The 19,857-nt window shown below is 40.9% G+C and overlaps 1 protein-coding gene across 2 annotated transcripts; it reads right to left on the bottom strand.

Annotated features, from left to right (window-relative positions):
- Positions 1-472: 472 nt before the first annotated feature.
- Positions 473-19,434, bottom strand: mtus1a (microtubule associated tumor suppressor 1a). 2 transcript variants are annotated; one of them, XM_069670046.1, is made up of 12 exons: positions 19,288-19,434; positions 17,832-17,924; positions 17,202-17,318; positions 11,675-11,892; positions 6,303-6,369; positions 3,521-3,735; positions 3,333-3,438; positions 3,113-3,186; positions 2,879-2,974; positions 2,127-2,243; positions 1,921-2,018; positions 473-1,553 (listed from the first exon to the last, which is right to left on the bottom strand). In XM_069670046.1, exons 1-12 carry the CDS (start codon positions 19,403-19,405, stop codon positions 1,325-1,327), a joined length of 1,548 nt encoding a protein of 515 aa, XP_069526147.1. In that variant the 5' UTR covers positions 19,406-19,434; the 3' UTR covers positions 473-1,324. The 2 variants fall into 2 exon arrangements, with proteins under 2 accessions (XP_069526147.1, XP_069526146.1); XM_069670045.1 differs by lacking the exons at positions 17,202-17,318; positions 17,832-17,924; positions 19,288-19,434 and adding an exon at positions 15,269-15,453.
- Positions 19,435-19,857: the final 423 nt, after the last annotated feature.

Below are 19,857 nucleotides of genomic sequence, written 5' to 3'. Positions count from 1 at the left end.
TATCGTGGTTAGCCTTAACGCTACATTTAAATGAAATAGTGACACTGGAAGTGAGAGTGTCAGCCGTCAGCGACTGCTCTGGCCTCGTAGGTCGTTGTGAAGAGGAGAGTAGAGTTTAAAGCTGAGCTGTGTGCCAGCCTGACATCCTAATGCTCTCCGTATGTGGAATGTGATCTGCAGGCCCAGAACTTATTTTGGTCCAATGAAACACTTGCTGCAGTTTCCATTCTGTTGAATAGTTGCTTGTTATGATTTTGCAGTACACTTTCACTTTGGATAGGAATTTTAGTAGTTTAGAAATCATTTCAGGATAATTTCCTCAAACACAACAGTCACCAGGTTGGACTGATTTTCCAGTCCCAGAGAAAACTGCAGTCCTAGAGTTTCCCTCTCAGTGTGCACCATGAGGGTTTCATCTGCTGTGATCAAGTCAAAATGTATAGAGCACAATTATGAAGCTTGACTGGATTAACACGTTTAATACAATACTTTATTAATTGCATATTTCAAAACAGGGTCAACACAGCAATAATTTCAATTCCACACAAATACTCTTTTTGAGACATTTTCAAGAGGCAGTGTCTCTGAAATGTAAAGTACAGTAAAGCTTCTTGTGGCCACCTCGTTGCCCCTTCTTAAAGCTGCATTCAGAGGGTTCAGTAAGGGCTGATTACAAACTCAAACACATGCACAAAGACGTGGATTGGTCCCATGGTCAAACAAAACAAACACATGTGTTTGTGACCTTTAAAAAAATCCTCCTTCAAATAAATTGTTAACAGATTGAGATTTCCACAGTGAAATGGGACTAATGAGCATTCTGGCTAATTTAACATTTTGCCTTTGCACAGATAGCTGTGACAAATAGCGCAGATTTCCATATTTCACATGTGTTTTAAACAATTGCATCCTTAGGAGTATCATCTGTTTTCATTGTTTGCATGTGTTTAATTTGTACTGCATGTAGTATATGTGTGTGCGTTAAGCTTCAGGAAACTCAAGCCTCTGCTAACAAGAACAAGTAACAAAAATAGTGTCAACATTTCATACAAGTCCTGAGAATTCCTTTTCCCCATCCGTAGTAGGAGATGTGAAAGGCAAAAAAACAAGGTCACCTTGCTTTTTAAGTGCTTTTGTGCAACTTTTTTTTTTTTTACAGTCTGTAGCGTCTCTCTACACAGAGTTTCAGAGTTCATCCAATCCTGAAGGAGCCAAGGTCAGGCTGCTGCGATGCTAAGCTAAGGAAAGGAAACAAACATGGCTCGAAATTCCAGAGGGATAACTCTAGAGAGAGGGTCTGCTTCCAGGAAGCAGGGGCCCATCGTTATCTGGGAGACACAGGAGGGCTGGAGAACAGGCCAGAGCTGCGAGGGGATTGGAGGCTGAAGGAGTGGGATGGCGAGGAGGAGGTGGGGGACACTTTGCGGGGGCTACTCAGGTCTCCGTTATGTAGTTTCCAAAGCAGCTCCTCGTTTTCCATCGACAAACGCTTGTTCACCTTGGACTCCTTCTGAAGAGTCTCCTGCAGCGCTGCCTGCTCTGTCGACAGTTGTCTGTAACACACACACAGAGATGGTTTGGAAAGCATAAAGGATAGATCCTGCATTTTATTATTCAACAAATCCTTACACACATTAAGCTTTCTGTACTTAGCAACAGCTGAACACTGTTTTGTTGTGCATCATAACTCAAACTGGACTAAAAGAATGAAGGAGCGTGTCACCCAGTGCAAGGGTGTGGCCTACTGATTAACAGTTTTTGGAACATTTTTCAGGTCTCAGGCACAGAGGAGAATTCTTAATCGAATACAGTTGTTCTAAAGTTCAGTGAAGCATAAATAGTCTGAACTGAGCTGCTGGTTTGATGCTTTATAGTGTGGTTTCCATCACTACATAATGAGTTTATATGGCGAGCTCTTACCTTGACAGTGCAGCGTGTCTATCCATGCGGGCCTTCAGGTCCTCATTCTCCTGCTGGACCTTCTGCAGGCCCTCATCCAACTTCACATTTTTGTCTTTCTGGAAAAGAGAAAAAGAATCGACAGAATGATTTAGTGATTCTGGTGCTTTTTAATGTCAGAAATGTTCCTTGTCTTGATGCTCAGCAATCATCTCCATGCATCTCACCAGTTTGTCGACCTCCATCAGCTTCTTCTCCTGCTGGTGGAGCTGCTTGTTTTTGATGTCCAACACCACTTTGAGGCTCTCTAGCTCCTGCTCCAGGTACAGGGTGTGGGAGTCCTTCTGCAGGCACAAAGAAGATGTGCCAAGACGTTCAGGGACTGTTGCAGACTTCAAAATAATTACAGCCAGTCTTGAAAAAGTTATGTGGCTACAACCGCAGGAACACAACAGAGGGCGCCATAGAGCACTTACAAAATACTCATAAAGACATGTTACATTGATCTGATGCTATTTAAAATATTATTAATTATAATAGAAGCACTTTTGCTTTAACAGTCTAACTTGTGATGTGGAGTTGTAGGTGACAGTGATGTTAACTTGTGTATCATTGTGCCAGGGCAGAATAATGGGTAAATGTCGCAGCCACTTTACACTGATGAGGAGTGGCAGCCTCACTGTACAACTGCACTCTGGGAAATAAAACTGTCCATTCTGAGAGGGGGCAGTGTTGCAGCTAACAGACAGTTAGCAGAGTTTAAACTCCTGTTGAAATGTTTAACATGTTAAAGATTAGTTAATGGTTAATCTGATTGGCAACTATTAAAAAATGAGGTAATTTAGGAAAACATATTGATTCATTGTCTGTGGCTTACGTATCTGTAAATCATTGCCTTTAATACTTAGAGCAAGAAGCCCTAGTGTCATGAGGTGTGTAAAGAGGAGCTCTGCTATAATAAGCACACAGATAAGAGTACCTGACACTTATCGGCCAGCTCTTTCCTCCTGTTCTCCTCTGCAGTAAGCTTCTCAATGAGCGCATTGTTCTCCACAGTCAGCTCCTCAATCTTTTCCTGGTGGTACACAGCACAACAAAGTCTCTGAGTAAAGTTTTGACACACTGGTTCATCAATCCTTAAGTTATCTTTGTGTCACAGCATTCTTTTGTGTTTCATTTAAAACAAAAAGGAACATGAAAACATCAAGCTTACAGATAAAGCAGCTTCTGCATCTTTCAAAGACTTGTCCAAAGACTGCAGCTCCAGACTATGGACTTTGCTGAGCTCTGAAAAGTTGACAGGTATAATGGCATCAGAAATATTGTAGACTAAAACTCAGACTGCAAAACAAAAGGTCAAGATGAATCAAAATTAATTTTAAAAAAGAGATAGGACGCAGTTTCAATAATTTGGTCCAGTAATGTTCACTCACCCTCCAGTGACACTTCGTACTGCTGTTTCACACACTGCAGCTGTTCTGTATGGCTGCTCTCTAGTTCCAGCGTCATGGCTTCATGATTGGCTTTAAGATCTCCCATCTTTAAAAAGAACATACAGACTTATTTAATTCAACAATGTAGGAGCATATAATCACAGCAAAAAGGTGTTGTAGGCACAAACCTGCTGTTGCATGAGAGTCTTGCACTTCTCAGCCTCCTCCTGGTAAGTGAGGTGGACTTTGTCCCACTCAGCCTGGTAGAAGTTCTGGAGTCTCTGCTCCAGCTCAGCCAGGTCCGTCTGGTGCTGCTCCTGCAGTTTCTGCAGTGCATCCTCCAGAGCAAGACCAAGCTCATCTCTTTCCTTCTGCAGAAGTTCAGATGAATGGACGGAGCAAACTAGAAATAAAACAGAAAGATACTCCTTTATTTTGATTAAAGGGGACGTTTGCATGATGTTCAGTGACTGAATGCAGCTGTGTAGACTGATATATCCATTAAAATAGGACAGAGGAAAATTTGTGTTAGTAACAGCTGATGTCATAAATATGATATGTCCACTGAGAATCTCAGTTACGCCAAGTTCTCCCTTTATGTCAATGTGTCGCACTAAATGTGCTCCAACAGGGAATGGAAAAACTGACTTTGGAGGAGAGGTTCCTCTTTCATTTGACTGCACATGCCAGCTACACTACAGTTATTTATAGGCAGATGAAGATACAGTAACAAGCCTCTCCATTCTTCCACAATATCTTGAAATCAGTAACACAGGCAATGGATTTCTTAATCAGGCTCGTCTCTGCCTCCTTCCCCAGCTGGGAATTTGCCATTTTTAAGTTTGCGTAATTGGTGGCTTTTGTTTTTGAGAACTGGTCGTACTGTTTCACAACTGTTTCCATCACCAAGTGTTATATGTGCGCAAGTGGGTGACAGTGACCAACTCCATGACCTGTCTCCAGCTTAAGTGCTTGTGCACGAACACTGTTGATATCCAGCAGCTGGTGTTGCAATGTGAAGTGAAACTGAACGTCTGCTGTCATGTTTGGCAGGTGATTTTGTTTTAAAGGCTGATCTCAAATACAGAAACTCTACTTAGAACTTGAAACTGTGTGTAACTTCAGTGGTGGGCGTAAAATAATACTGAACCCAGATGTTGCTCTGTTACGGCATCTACAGTTTTCCATCCACTGATCTCACAAACTACCATTAAGAACATGCACTATTCCCTAATAAAAAGTCAACCTAATAAAAATAATAATTTGATAAACAGAAACAATGACCACAGTATAATGCTGTTATGAATAACAAAGGAGCACACAGGGGGGTATTTTTGCATCTTTTGCTTGAATGAAGTTTCCCCTTGTTAGCCATGTGGGCAGCATGCTGCATTTGATGTGTAATAGGGTTGCAATTTAAGTCCTATTAGATAACTTCGTCACAGCCAGAATGTCTTTATGCAAGTCATTGTGTTTTCCTGTTGCTGTCTTGTTGAAAATGCAGCACTGCAACAGTATAGTGAATAACCCTGCAGAGCACGAGCGCGGAGATTCACCTTAATAAGAGTTGCAGCAGCAGATGCAGGAACAGTGGCCAAACTAACATAGGGACAATCTATCAGGCTTTGGCATGTCGGGCTCAACAAACGGAGGCCAGCACTCCACAACCATGTGAAACAGAGATCTGGTCATATGAGCCTTTCTGGGCCAAATCCATCCGACAAAAACATCTCAGGGCTCAAACAGGGGGGATAATCTAAAGTTAGTTGCATTTTGGCCCACAGTCAACAGGATGACGAGGTCAGGAGGCGTCAGAGATAATGCAGATGCTCAAAAAGACAAATCCCTCTTTGATGTAATTTAATGTGTGAAGAATGATAACAAGAGGGGCGTGGCTGCATTACAAATGTGGCTGTGGCCCGAGACTGTACTTTACTACTGTGTGAGGATCTCTGTGGAAGCAGGCAGTGTAATGAGGAGATATGCTAAAAGTAGACTCTTTTACTACACAAAACACAAAGGCCCATCTGATGTCAGTGTGGGTCTCAGCCTCACTCAAGCAAAGAATGTGTTAAGCACAGATATCACAGCGCTCAGCATTTAAGAGCAGTCATGTGGAAGTCCCGAGGCTGCGAGGGCGCTGGTGTGGGAGTGTGCGTGTGTCTGTACGCGCAAGGCTACTCTGTGTGAAAACACTTAAGCTGGACATAAAACACAAGTCCTTGTCCCCAAGCCTTCACAAGGCCTCAGGTGGTGTGGCATTCCTCTACTGAGAGCCCCTCCTGTGTGGGGTCAGAGGTCAGCCTGCTACTCTCAGGGGAAAAGGCTGACGGCACTCTACTCAGCAACACTTAAACACACACATGCCCCAACAAATAGGTTTCTGATCTTTAGCGCAGGACTGAAGCAATTACCAAGTGGAGGAAGCCCCCTCGGGGGGCTATTCTATGAGGGGGGCAAAAGCAAACATACAGGAATGGTAATGTTGAACTTATGAAACAATTTTGACACAGCAGCTTCATCAGAGAAGAAAGGTAAACGTATCAAAGCACAAATCCATCCAAGGCCCAGCACAAAGCTTTCTGTTATCAAATAAACATAACATATCTGATTAACTGAATTACATTACTCTCAGTCCAGAGGTAATTGTGCCTCTGGACTGAGCAAGCAACTGACATATGCCAATGATTCAGAATTAAAGCGCTAATAGCTCAGATGAATGACTTAACTAAACAGCAACATAAATAAACCATTAAACAAAGTAATACCCATGTAAAAAAAAAAGAAAAGAAAAAGGAGAACCATGTTTGTGTCTTTATCTTTACCAACATGACGCTGCCAACATGTCATGTTAAAAGGCCAAAAACACATCAGAAAAGGTATTCAAACCAGACCCTAGAAGAGGAGTGTGTTATTCTGTGATAACAGCTCTAAACACAGCCAGTGTGTGACCAAGGTGACCTCACTTACCCAGCTCTCCTCTGATGTTGACCAGCTCCTGGGAAAGCTCCCTGCAGTGCCTCGTGGCTTCTTCACGCTGCAGAAAAAAAATGTAAACAGTCATGCACATGTTCACGATGATGTCAGTAAACTGTGATGATTTAAATCAGTCGTCAAATCAAAAACAGTCAGGATCATAAATGTTCAATTGCAGAATTTTGAATTTTGAAACGTTACTCAATATGCAAGGGAAGGCTACGTCAGGGCAACACCCAGACAAATAACTATCTTATGAATACAGTCTTTCCCTCCAGGATACTGTGCTTGACTGCCGTATGTTAGTACATTACAAAGCAGCTTACAAAGAAAGAAACATTGTTAAGGATAAGGTTAAAGGGATTAGGAAAACTTGACATTCAACTCATGTTTTCAGCCTTAGCACATGCCTTCTGTCAGACTAATTCCTTTACTTTCCCCTTCTGACTCAGTTTTGCAGTGGAGAGGGGCTGCGCTGCAGCTGCAGGGCTCCTCCAGACTTCAAACTGACGCATTAATGATCCAAAAACTGGATAACTCTGAGCTACCTTTCTCTACAATGCTGTTTCAACCTGACACAGTAAACAGGACACCACACAGCCTGCATAATGTAATGATAAACCTAAGACAAAAGTAACACAAGCTAAACACATTCAGTAATCAGCTAACAAAAGCAAATACATCCTTTCCTGGTATTGAAAGACTGAATTTAAAATCTATTCCTCACTGCAGAGTAGAATCATGTAGAAGCCAGTTACCCTCTCTGCAGTGCAGGGAGCACTAAGGCACGCTTTGCTGCCAGAACAGCCCATGATCCAGCCTCAGCCTGAGGCTTGTGTGCTGGAGTGTCCCCCTCCAGCTACGGAGACCCAGTACTCCAGGACAAACAGTGGTCCAGGTGGACGCACCACCTCCACACACCTCCTCCCAGACTGCTCTGACTACATCTGGGGCAGGACTGAAAAAGCCGCTTCACTGGCTGTGGTGAATGCCTGCAGAGTGCATTACCGTATTACACCTACAAAGAGCCCAAAAGGGGCAGGCTACAGAGTGCGTAAGAACAGCCTCCTCACCACTGAGGCAAGGTCACTTTAAGACAGCCCGAGTGGTGCAAACAGATAAATTGTACAGAGCTGTCTGACATCAGGCTGATGGAGCAGGACTTGTGCGGTGCAGTGACCTTCCCAGGGGATACATGGAGAGGCTTCATTACCACCATCCCCCACCACTCATCCAAACCTGCATTAAATCATCCCCTCACCCCTCTGAACCATTACTACCTTACAATCTGTGTGTGGCTACAGACTCCATTACAAGATGAAATAATGCTGAGACAGATCACATTTCCAGCCTCTGTGTGAGCACACGTCTTTACAGTCAATGTTGAGATGTTAAGAAAATGATGTCACTTAACTAACCAGGAAAAGCCTCAGTTGATATTCCCCAGACTGCCCTTTGTTTAGCTGGGCTCACTTTAACATTATTTTTTATTATTCAGTTTCTCAGTATGCAAAGCCTGTGTAACTCTAAGGGACATCTAGCCAGGTGCAGACATGTCCCCAGTGGATATCATTATGATACCATGTCAGGTGTAGAATAACACTTGATAAGATCAGTGACTAATTGCTTCAGGTCAAGTTACAGTTTCCTGGAAATATCAGGAATTTCAGAGAGAAAGCTGAGTAATGCAACATTATTAATCATTTTTCTGGTTAATGGGGGAATGCCCTTCTAAAAAAGCAAAAGCATTTTCTCCTTGACAGAAGGTTTGTCAATCCAGGTCATGTGCTAACACACTTCCTTTAAACCAATGATAAGCAACAGTGCTCAGTGCCTGGCTGCTCTTCCTAACCATATCAAGTCAACAGCTGGGACATTCTCACACTGTGATGGTATAACCTGCCTCCTATTCTGGGGCTGATGATTCTAATGTACACGATGTACAACACTGACTTGTTCATTAATACACCTGATACATAAATCTTTTGTGAATTGTGCTTCCATAGAGAATTGATTTGTGTGTTTTAGATCGTGTAGGGGTATTAGTGTCGACTGGGAGGTTAGACACCAGTGTGACATGCTGTCTGAAGAGTTGAGTCAGGGGAGCTGAGACAGCTGCTTTTTTATCAGAGAGGAACAAACTGTTTGTGTTTTTCAGACTTGTTGATGTAATCAGTTTCACAACCTCGTCACTTTAACAGAGGGATATGAGTCGGTGGCTAGAGATCACAAACTGTGCCTTAAATACCAGCTGTCATATTACAAGAACCAGCATCTAAAATATTTAAACACATTAAACTCCAGCCTTGTTCTGAGTGTTTGCATTAATCCATCAGTCAAAACGTAAAGTTAGTAATGCCTAGAATGTGCATTCAAATTTCAACGTGCATTAACGTTACAAAGATAGCTCAGGAACAAATGTCATTATAACTTGACTGCATTATCAAAGTTCTTTTCACCGTATGGATCAGTGGGAAAGGGCACCGACAGCACGTATTAACAAAAAAACTGCCCACTAAAGCTCCAAAAGCTGAAGTTGATGCTAAGCTGGACTTACATGAACTCTGTCACGACAGCAACTATCTAAAGCGCTGCCACAAGAGATCTGTCTGCTGTCAGACTCCAGGGTGAAGCTGAAGTAAATTGAGTTGCTGTAATCTGGGCCGAAGGAAACACAAGCAGGACTGCCTTCTGAAGTATTTTTGAGAGAAGCAGCCGTTTCATTTTATTATCCCAATTCGTATTTGCTGAGACCTCATGTGCACAATAATTCGGGAGCTAGCCACCTTTGAATTGCCCTCTCACTGCGTATGTTTGTGTGTGTGAGAGACACTGAAAATTTCCCAGCAGCCTCTGGAGGAAAATCCCAGACCTACTTAGTCAAAGCTAATCTAACAAAAACATGAAACAAACATTAAGTAAGAGAGAAAAAAGGCGAAAACTCAATGAATTAGTATATAATTCACAATATTAATGAGAAGACTAGCAGGCATAGTTTACCGAAAGGAGAATATTTGTGTAAACAATTATTGCCTCAACTCTCATTGAATGCAATTCATGTTGGACAATCGTCAACGCAACAGGCATTTATAGCCGGACAATAATGCAAATGGAAAACAAGTTAAAATCTCACAATGTTCTCACATGTCATGAATCCACTCTGGACTTCAGACTAGCCTTTACCGTTTTTAATCACCAGCACTGAACCACAAGATTCAGTATTTATTATGTACATGTAAACAGTGTTTTGTGGTTACTCACTTAAATCTTTGAATCAAAAAGAGAAAAGTAACTTAAATCGAATACAGAAGACAATGTGGTCACTTGAAAGAGACATTAACACTGAAAAATAGGCACTATATTAAATCTGAACGAGTTGAAGGCAAGACAGTTTTAGCAATTTTATGGGAGCAAATTAATATTTTATGTCTTAAATCTGTTTATTTTGGGATGGTACATTGCATTTGTTTCATTAAATAAGCGTATGTGCAAAAATATTTGGCAAGGACACTTGTTAAGTTAACCGGCAGGATTGACTTTACATTGTGACATTTTATGCACTCAGACAGGCTATTTTTTTCACTCTAAGTTTACAGAAAAAGAGATTTCAGTATTTCTACATAACGTCTATTAAACTGAATATGATGACTGTCTCTCATATTTGATTGTAGTGCTTCAGTTCAGATGTAAATGTATTAAATAGAGTCCAAGCACCACTTGATAGTTTTGGTTGGGGTCAGGTGGAGGGTAGCTGATAGGACGAGCTTGTTTGTTCTGCTTTGTGGGAAGAATAATCCCTCGGGACATCCAGTTTCTAGAAGCCAATCACATGGCACTGCTATAAAAACAGACCCAAAACAAATATCAAGCTTAAACATTCATATTTTAAAAGGCTTTCAGGGTCATGCTTGCCGACCTGAATAACCATGTTACCATGTGAATGTTGTTACAACTGTAGCCACAGGTAAGGTTAAACTTAAAAGATCTTCTCAAGAACATGCAGAAAGAAAAATTAATTCTTAAATGGAGCAAAATGTCTCTTTTGACAGCTTAAAACTATGTCTGTGTACCAGCCTTGTACACTCTCCCATGCTGTTGCTGTAAATAGAAATTTAATTTGGTTTGCCTTGTATCAACACAGGATTTCATGTTTCAACATGTTTGATAACAAGGTGATCAATCATACCATTAATTCAGACTTTGTGTCAGCTTAACCACAAATTGTAAGAGGTAATATTCTAAAATAATCTGAAAACACATGTATGATTCTTTTAGCTATTTCTATGCTTCACAAGTACCTGGCTGCTTTTAATCTGTAAAAGATATGATGATGTTTCATCTCAGTTTTCTATAAATCTGTGAGGTTTTCATGATGCATTAAAACCAAAATAATATTTAAATGTTAAATGTATTACAAGCTTGGTTTCCACTGGTTGAACATATATTGCCAATCTTCACAGGTAACAGATAGGTATCACCTGAATTGTAATTTAAAAAGGACTGCCTTTATTGTGAAATGTTGTTCTTAAAAGTGTGGTTACATGGTAAAGTGTATCTTACACTGACTCCAGCCATATTATCAATTGCACTGCAACAATCACAAACCAAATAAGGCCAGTCATCTTCAGAATTGTCATGATTATCAAAAGAATTTTATATTTCAGTTATTTTAAGTAAAAAGGTGAGTGGAGCTGCAAACCACAGTGCTTTTGCCTTTATGCTAGATTTTTTCTTCTTTAAAAGATATAATCTCGTAGAGCTCAGTTTCGTTTTCTTTGGCGGCACCTAATAGCGATAAACGGTAATTACAGGAGCACACTTTCCAATTTAACCAGACATCTATTGTTTGGCTCTCTTTGTTACAGTTGATTTTCCTTGCTGACGGTAACTTTCCTTTTCAGACTGTTTGCTTCATCTGAGCGTCGAATTTGTTTCTTTTTCTTTGGATTTTGACTTCTTTTTCAAGTTGTATCTGTAGTCATCCATCTTTTCTTTGTTTGTTCAGCCATAGTAGATTACTGTTTACTCGCAACACTTGCAGAGACTGGAAAAGGAGCCGCTTAGCTCCGTCTACCCTCTCTGGCAGACCAACCACTGCTGGGTGATGGAAAACACGTCACTAACTGGGCGCCGCTTGTGATTTTTTCCACGAATGTTGCCACAGAAACCCAGTCTGTAATAATACTATATATTGCAAATGCAAAGGCTTTCATCAGTGGGCCATAGGCTCAATCACCATTTTGTTACCTTAATTTGCCAATGGATAGTGACTTAACAGCCATTTATTTAGATGAAAATCTTTGACATTATACCTTTACATTCGCTTTTCCTAAACTTAAAACAATAATAATAAAAAATGTTCTTACCTCTGCCAAAGTTTGCTGCAAGACGATGGCGACTGCCTCAAATCTGCGTTCACTAGCTGCCAGGAGTCCTCTGAGCTGCTGGGTGCTCTGGTCCTTTGTCCCACCCTTGGCCACGCTCGCTGGTACCACATCCGGAGGACCATTACTCTGGTTAGGTTGGGATGCCTGCTGCTGAGGGTGTTGCGGGCGGGAGCTGGCCTTGGGTTTGCTCTTGTCCACTGTGAAAGAACATGTGTTGAGTGTCGTGACAACATTGATCATCATCATACCCCCCTCCATAACCACTGCGGCTGGTCTGACAGCAGCACCATCTAACCTAAACACTGTTGTCAGGGTCACAGATGCAGCAAGCTCCAGTGTCAAAGCCCTGGATCTGTCTTTGTCCTAGAACTATTCTGTCCAATCAGACAGTCTGATGTTTCCCAGTGCTGCTCCTTTGACAGCCCGGACATATAAATGGGTCCTCTGGATGCAATTAGTTTTCCATATCCTAATTTAATCTACTGCTCTGCAGACACTGGTCTCCAAGGACAACTTGTTTTAGCACAGCCGTGCTACTGTAGTTTACATCAGCTTTCTAAATACACCACCAACATACAATAGCTAGCATCAATCCTACCCCTAAAGAACACTTGTTTACTCTGCTACAACAGAGTTTGAATCTAAAAACTCAGCACCACTGCATGTTATAGTGGGGAAGAGGTGAAAAAAGACCTCTCTTTGATATAGACACATGCTTAAAAACTGTTTCACTGAGAGCAGTCTGTTATTAGGAGGCTATAGAGAGCGTACAACACAGCAGAGTGTAGCCTTAGAAATATCAGGAATACCAGTGAATGGAATATACTGAACCACCAGTGGCCTGTGAGAAAACTCACTCAGCTCTGTCTGCTGTTTTAGATGACAGCTGTTAGAGCCAAACACTCTGTAACTTTTGATATAGTTACAAGAGAATATGGTACTATAAAATAAATAATGCATCTACTTTAAATCTACTGTAAGTGATTCCACCCTGTAGGCAAAACCTCGACTCATTAAGTATTTATATGTGTGTTATAAACGTGAAAACTGCAGCAATCTAAATTTAGATGCACTTAGCAGGTTTCATTTAGGAACATCTTAACATACAAGAATAACACCAGCATACAGACATAGACTTGGATGCCTTTCAAAATAATACCCTGCAGCTTCTTTTGACAGAGAATAGAGGGCATTCAATCCAACAGGAGAAAGTTGTTGACAGCTGATCCTGAAGCAGCAGAGTGGACAGCTCTCTGGACCCTGATTGGGCCAGGGGGAATAACACTCCAGGAAGGCCAGGCAAACAGAGCACAGGGTTCATAACAACATACCCCCTTAGTCTATCACAACACTGGTGTGAGGAAGTAAAACGACAACTAGAGCAGGGTAAAAAATAGGTAGATTAATCTCATCTGAATTTTTACATGCTGAATTTATGCCGCAAACTGTTTGAGTTTACACAGCTCTGTATCCGGGAGTGCAGTTCACCTTAAACAGAGAGGCCTGTGAGAAACTAGTTTTCACAGCCAGAGTAAACAGCTCAGCAAAAAGACAGGCAGCGCCTTTAAGACAAACAAAATATTACTATTACACTGTAGCTGAGTGGATGTTAGAACAGACAGAACAAGGCTCCTTACTATTCCACTTAAAGTCATTAATGTTGATCATAAAGCTTCAGTTATGTAATAACATTTGATGAGCCTTTACTTTAGAACAACTATATGTAGATTATCTTTGAAATAATTTTGAATTATGTTCCATTACTAGACGATGAGAAATGTCCAAATAGAAAGCCTTTTCTGACTTAAACAGTTAAACTCTGACGCTCAGCTTTTAATCATTTTGATGATGTTGCAGTTTGATAAATCCAAAAGGATTTCCTTTAAATTAGGATGCCCTCTGCTGGCTGTGCGAGGAGCACAAGGAGACATCATCTCAAGTCTTACTACATGTAAGCACAAACAGGACTGTATGAGGAGTAAAGTTCAGCTCAATCATAAGCTCAGGTTGTTAAGTTATACTGCAAACAATCCCATGCCATCATATTGTGGAAATATCACATTTGTCTACGTGATGATGGACAAAGTAAGTTAAAATAAGATACTGTATCAGCAGGTATTATGCGAATGTCCTATCCTTTTGTAATGTACAACTATGTCATCATTATCGCCGGTTCAAAAAATGATTATATCAAACGTGCGTACTCTCCCTGTAACATTACAAAAAATATATATATATAAAAAATAGTGGGATCAAAGCCATGTTCGCTGATGTCACTTTAAAAAAAAGGTCCATATATAGAAGGAGTCCTCTCTGATCTGATTTATCTTCCCTGGTTTGTACTTCCTGGACCAGAAGTGGACATTATGAAACAGATTTTTGCTGAGTTTTAAAAAATTCATGCCCTGTACTTTTAAATAATTCAAACCTCTCAGGAGACATCGACATTTCAGATCTCGAGAATATCAGAGGTGTGGACAACAACTCAGAACTTCAAATGGTGAATAAAATAAACTGCAAAGCTAATTTTGAAGCTAATAAAGAGAATCGTGTATTTGCTGTATATATACACACACATTGATTTATTTCTCTCCCTAAATTAGTCTGACCATATAAGCACATAGGCCTTCTGCATTTGACTGCAGTTCCATGTCAACAGAGAATCTGCTGCTACTTCAATCCAAGTGTCTGAACACTAACACATGTTGCCCTCTCCATTTCATACTTCCTACCAGGCAAAAACTATTATTTTGCATGAAATAGTGAAGGATTTAGTGACTCCACAGCATGCTTTGCAGCAAAGCACTCTGCTCTGTTAGGAGATATCACTGCAACACAAAGCCTGATGGATGATGAGACCACTCACAATCACACGCTTGTTACAGAGATTGGATGACACTATACCAGACAATAATTCTCAGTGTGACCCTCAGTAGGCTCGTCTAAAATACATGAACGAATTAATACGAAATAATCCTTTACCTTAATAAACCCTAGAGATTGTAAAAATAAGTTGTCCTAATTGTTCATAAAATATTAAAATCCTGAGAATAATGCTTTAAATGATGTGGGAACCACAAGAAGCTGGTTTGTTCAAGAGAAATAACCACAACAAGGTTGCTACAGTTCAACTTAGAGACCAAGAACCAAAATAACCTTGGTACACCTCCTGGTGAAACAGGAGCACTGGCTGTCTTAGAGAGTAAGAGAGGAAGAAAAAAGCATTCTGACATACAAGTTAGCCACAAAAATAATACAAGGCATCCTGAACTGACTAAACTATTTTTAAACGAGACAATTATGGTGTTTTTTAAACGCAATTGTACCCTCAATTCATACGCTGAAACACTTCTGCCCAGGGTCACATGTTTTGGTGACCAAGGTAGGTAAATGAAAGATGAACCTCCTGCTTTGCAGCTAGTAAACAGCCATACTAAAAATAGATTTCAGAAACAGCTAAATGCACAGGTCTTAGCATGGGGCACACACAAATAGGTTTGGCTGAAATATTATAGAACAGAGACTCAAAAAACATGTCTGCAGAAATATTTATCACTGAAACAACCGACAGACCTGCTCGGAAAACCACAGTGTTCTTCTTGCATCCTGACAGCAGCTGAAGGTTTCGGAGTAAACCCTTGGCTGTCAGACGCACGTGGATGTTGGACAGGGAAAGCTTCGGAGACCATAACATCTCAAAAGCAGGACGACGACTGATTTCAGCAAACAAGTATTAAAAAAAACAGTGTCCAAATGCAGAAGCTTGATGCTGGCTATGAACCACATGTCATGGTGTCCCTTAGTGTATCATATCTCAGGTTGTAGCAGCACTGACGGGCAGAATTTAAATAAATCAATAAAAAACAATAGTAAGAGTTAGACCGCAGAAACAGCTTTGGAAAAAGTGAAAGCGCCCAGTTCAGCATGGCAGGTCTCCCACTCAAAATCCAATTCCAGGCTGTGTGGCTGAAAGATGCAGAGAAGGTTAAAGGCTGGCCAATGACTTGTGGCACAGCTTAATAAATGTGATAGGGGCGGTGGGAAAAAAAAAAGTTAAAATCCCTTAATCCTCTCGGTAAAGCAATTCACCAAAACACATAAATCTCTCACAGCAAAGCAAAGCTTCATCTCCAAGCTTGATGATGGCGGTGCTGTAGCGCAGCCAGGATGCTGGGAAGAGAGCAGGGGGGGTGGGGTGGGACAGAAAGCAGTGGGAGGAGCAAACAGCATAACTGTAGCCAATGGAAATTTAATCTAACCCCCCGCTCTTCCTCTCGTTTACTCTCTTTCACTGTGTCACCAGCAGTGGGATGGCATGAGATGACAGCCTTGGCTTGGCATGGTTTTTGTCTGATGATCTGTAAACAGCTTGGCTGGCACAGCTCCTTATAAAAATGTGTTCTAAGCTATGACTGTGAAACAAAACTAATTCCAACACTCAAATGAATGTGCAGACTAATTGCTTGTTGTATAATGCGGGATGTTTTGGATCTATTTTCTGCTAAACTTAAAGTAATAATCTTAGCATTTCATGTAAATAAATGTCTGTTAAGTCTCTTTAAGCATATGGCCCACTGGGTGTCTGCGGTGTCATTCGCAGAAGAAAATCACAAGCGGCACCCAGTTAGTGACGCGTTTTCCATCCCCCAGCAGTGGTTGGTCTGCCAGAGAGGGTAGGTGGAGCTAAGTGACTGCATTTCTAGTCTCTGCAAGTGTTGCGAGTAAACAGTAATCTACTCTGGTTGAACAAACAAAGAAAAGGTCGATGACTACAGATACAACTAGAAAAATAATTGAAAATCCAAAGAAAAAGAAACAAACTCGACGTTCAGATGAAGGCAAACAGTCTAAAAAGGAAAGCGACCGTCAGCAAGGAAAATTTAAGAGTTACAACCGTAACAAAGGGCCCAAGAGAGTGAAACTGAAATCTTCGAGACTGTCAGAGTAAAGCTAGACTGGACTGTAACAAGAGTTTAAAAGACTCACAAAGGGCTAAAATGTGCATCAGGCATAATGTGTCAACAGAAGAGACTAAAAATACCAATACAACAGAAAGCACACATTTCAGCTTTAGTGTGATAATGTTCACAGAGAAGATGTGAATGACTGAGGCTGAACTTAAGGCTGATCACAAGTTCCTCATAGCACTGAAAGCATGACGGTTCTAGTTCATTAATAGAATTTGCAGAAAATTGAAGTAATAACAGTTAATACTAATAAAATTGATGCTTGACTTGAACATCAATTAAAGATAAAGCGATACAGGACGATGCTCTTTTGCTAATGGATTATGACAATGTGGTATTTGTATGAAATCTATTATGGAAAGTAATCACACAATTATATGTAGGGCACGTGCATTAACAAAGCAGTAAATCTGTAAACAGCATTTAGTTTAACATTGAGTTAAAAAGGAGAAAGACACATTATACATCAAAGGGATGCACTGTCCATGTGGATTACGAGCTGTGTTAAAATAACAACGAGAGAAAGAGAAAACTCCTACCAGGTCCATTTGAAGTCAGACGAAGTCTTGCAGACGCGGTCCTTTTAAGTGGACTAACTGTGGCATTTGAAGGTCCTTTGCTGGAGGGAGCGGCAGGTTTGCATGCTGTGGCCAATGCTGCAAAAGGCAGGAGATCCAGGTGAGACACCAGGCATGAATTAATCTGACCCATAATGTAGCAGGAACACTGGCAACTGACCACAACCGCAGGCGGCTTTTATGTTACAACCAGACCACGAGGTTTGATCAAATATACTGTTCAAGTAAAAAACAAGTAACTTAACTCAATCAAGATCAAACAGCCCTTATCAAATGTGTTTACCATACAGTATAAATGAGATTAGGAAGTAACAGGAGCTTTTGTTTGCAGTTGAGTGTTAGTGAGGGTCAGGAGGGTTTAATCACTTTCACCAAAGACAGATATAACACAGGCGTTTCCTTATCAGTGAGAGTATTTGATGGAAAATGTAAAAACCAATGTGGTCTCACATTTACTCTCAAATGGAGTTCAGAAAGAGGGATTTAAGATCAATGGCTTTAAACAAAAATGTTATCCTTGTACAGGCAAACAATATACAGCAAAGATCAAGTTTACAATGTACACATGTGTGTGTTGAGATGTGAACTAGCCTGGTCTTGTGCTCTTCCCAGGACTTGTGATGAGTCTAGCTTTCAGCACGGCACTTCTGAATGGTGTTTGTTTTTGAGCAGCTCCTCCAGGAACTGTTGAACAAGTAAAGAAGTGCTGGTTATTTGTCAGGCATTTAAATACCCTTCTGCTATCAATACATTACAACTGATCCTATGGGAGTCTAAACTAAGGTTTTGTAACATAGTCAATCTACTCAGAAGGAAGTGAACTGACAATTTTTTGTGTAAACAAGCACAACCTCAGATGCAACAAGGCGAACGCAATTCTATTTAAATTTCTCATGAGATTAAATTAAATCAAGGGAGCAGAAAATTAATCACATCAAAAAGGTGATAATCTGACCATTACTGAATCACAACAACAAGATGTAGCATAAATGCACAAAACACTATGACTACAGGCATACCTAGAATGTCTTATGAGCTACACTTATCTTTTAATTTAACACATCATCATAGATTCTGCAATAATTATTCAACTTCCAGTCTTACTTACTTCTCCAAAGCTTTCTATCTTTCCCATTAAATACAGCTATCAAAGGGACGATACAAAAGCGATAGGATCCAATGAGCAGACATGTCAAGAGGGTGAGATCACAGTTGGATGCTGCACTGCTCTGTGCCATTAAAGATGAGTTGTTGAGAATGGGAGCAGGATATTCAGTCCAGGTGCAGCTTCGAGGTCCCGTGTAACCAGCCATTGGATTTTAATTTTTAAAAAAGCAAAAAGCAAAACTGCTCCTTTTTTGCACCTCAGACATCAGTAGTGTATGTCTGCTCATTTTCCTCCAGGCAACGCTGTGTGTGAACTAGAGTGGAATAGAACCCGTTGCCATAACAACCACACAAGGGGGGTCCCCGGTTTGAAAAACAGGTCCTCTCAGCCAATCATGGACCTGCATGCTGTCGAAGATGCTGGGTGGAAAAGAGCCCACTGTCCAACAGTGCTCAGTTTCTCAATACAATACACCACGAGGAGAATATACCACGACAAAGCTCACACTAGAACCATTCACAGCCCAGCAGCAAAACAAATAGATTAGCTGCTGATCTACTGGACTTCATCTCATAACGATTTTTTAACAGCTTGGAAATATGATGTTTTTTTTTTTTTGATTAAATAAGAAATCAAAACAATGTCACCATGGTTTTAAGATGCCAAGCTGCATGGATCTTGGCAGATGTAGAGGTATTCAATCAGAGAAAGATTTTCCCCAGGGGAGATTAACATCCAAGCCCAGCACTGAAGTGGGTCACTATTTCTAACAGAAGCCCCTCCCCGCCATGTCCAGATGTGTCCTTAAAAATCACAGACAACACCACGAGTTGACCCTGGAAAACTGTTTGTATTAAACTATTTATATACCTTCATTTTTAGCCGGTATGGACAGAACATGCTATTTCAAAAAACAATGTAAATCTTTGTTGGGCTCACCTTGTGTACACCCGGCTCCGTCACTCAGCTCAGGGTGAACGCTGGCCTCAGCAAGGCTTCTGGATGGCCCCAGGGTCTTGCGTGGAAGTCTAGAAGCCGGAGTGGATGGAGTACCCATACGAGAGGGGCGAGAGGGAGTCTGAGGAGTTTGGGATCCATTCAGTGGGGGCTTAATACTCGCTGTTGAGGCAGCTCCTGTTGCCAGTACTCTTTGACTGCCTGGGAAGCAATGGAGAATAAATAAATATTGGAGGAGCACTGACATCTTTATTAGGACAAGTACACACTAAGCTCACTGTTGTGCTGCTAATGAATACAAGCACAGGCAGTACAAAATGACCAGGCTAAGAGAGGCCAATAAACCAGTCTTTTTCTCCCAACAGGTAGTCAAAAGTCATTTGAATCATGATATTTTAGAGATGTTTCTGAAAACAAAACCAGTGAAAGTTTAAAAAGCACAATCAAAAGGCAAAGAAAACAATGTATCCTACAGTATGTAATAATTCATGTAAAAATGATCAACAGCTTTTCTACTTCTTAATTTAAAACCAAAACTTACCCATAGTTACA

This window comes from Semicossyphus pulcher, unplaced genomic scaffold (assembly GCF_022749685.1).
Source record: "Semicossyphus pulcher isolate SPU_LCO1_2020_fin unplaced genomic scaffold, fSemPul1.0.p SCAF_2, whole genome shotgun sequence".
Lineage (NCBI taxonomy): Eukaryota > Metazoa > Chordata > Actinopteri > Labriformes > Labridae > Semicossyphus > Semicossyphus pulcher.
The sequence above is the reverse complement of the archived record's forward strand: the minus strand, read 5'-3'. Positions and strand labels throughout refer to the sequence as shown.

Excerpts from the sequence above, each read along its gene's own strand:
- mtus1a (XM_069670046.1), bottom strand. The coding sequence starts at position 19,405 with ATGGGTACTCCATCCACTCCGGCTTCTAGACTTCCACGCAAGACCCTG. Across the intron at positions 17,925-19,287 it reads CGGAGCCGGGTGTACACAAG|TTCCTGGAGGAGCTGCTCAA; the intron begins GTGAGCCCAACA and ends CTTGTTCAACAG. Across the intron at positions 6,370-11,674 it reads TGCAGCAAACTTTGGCAGAG|CGTGAAGAAGCCACGAGGCA; the intron begins GTAAGAACATTT and ends TTTTTTCTGCAG.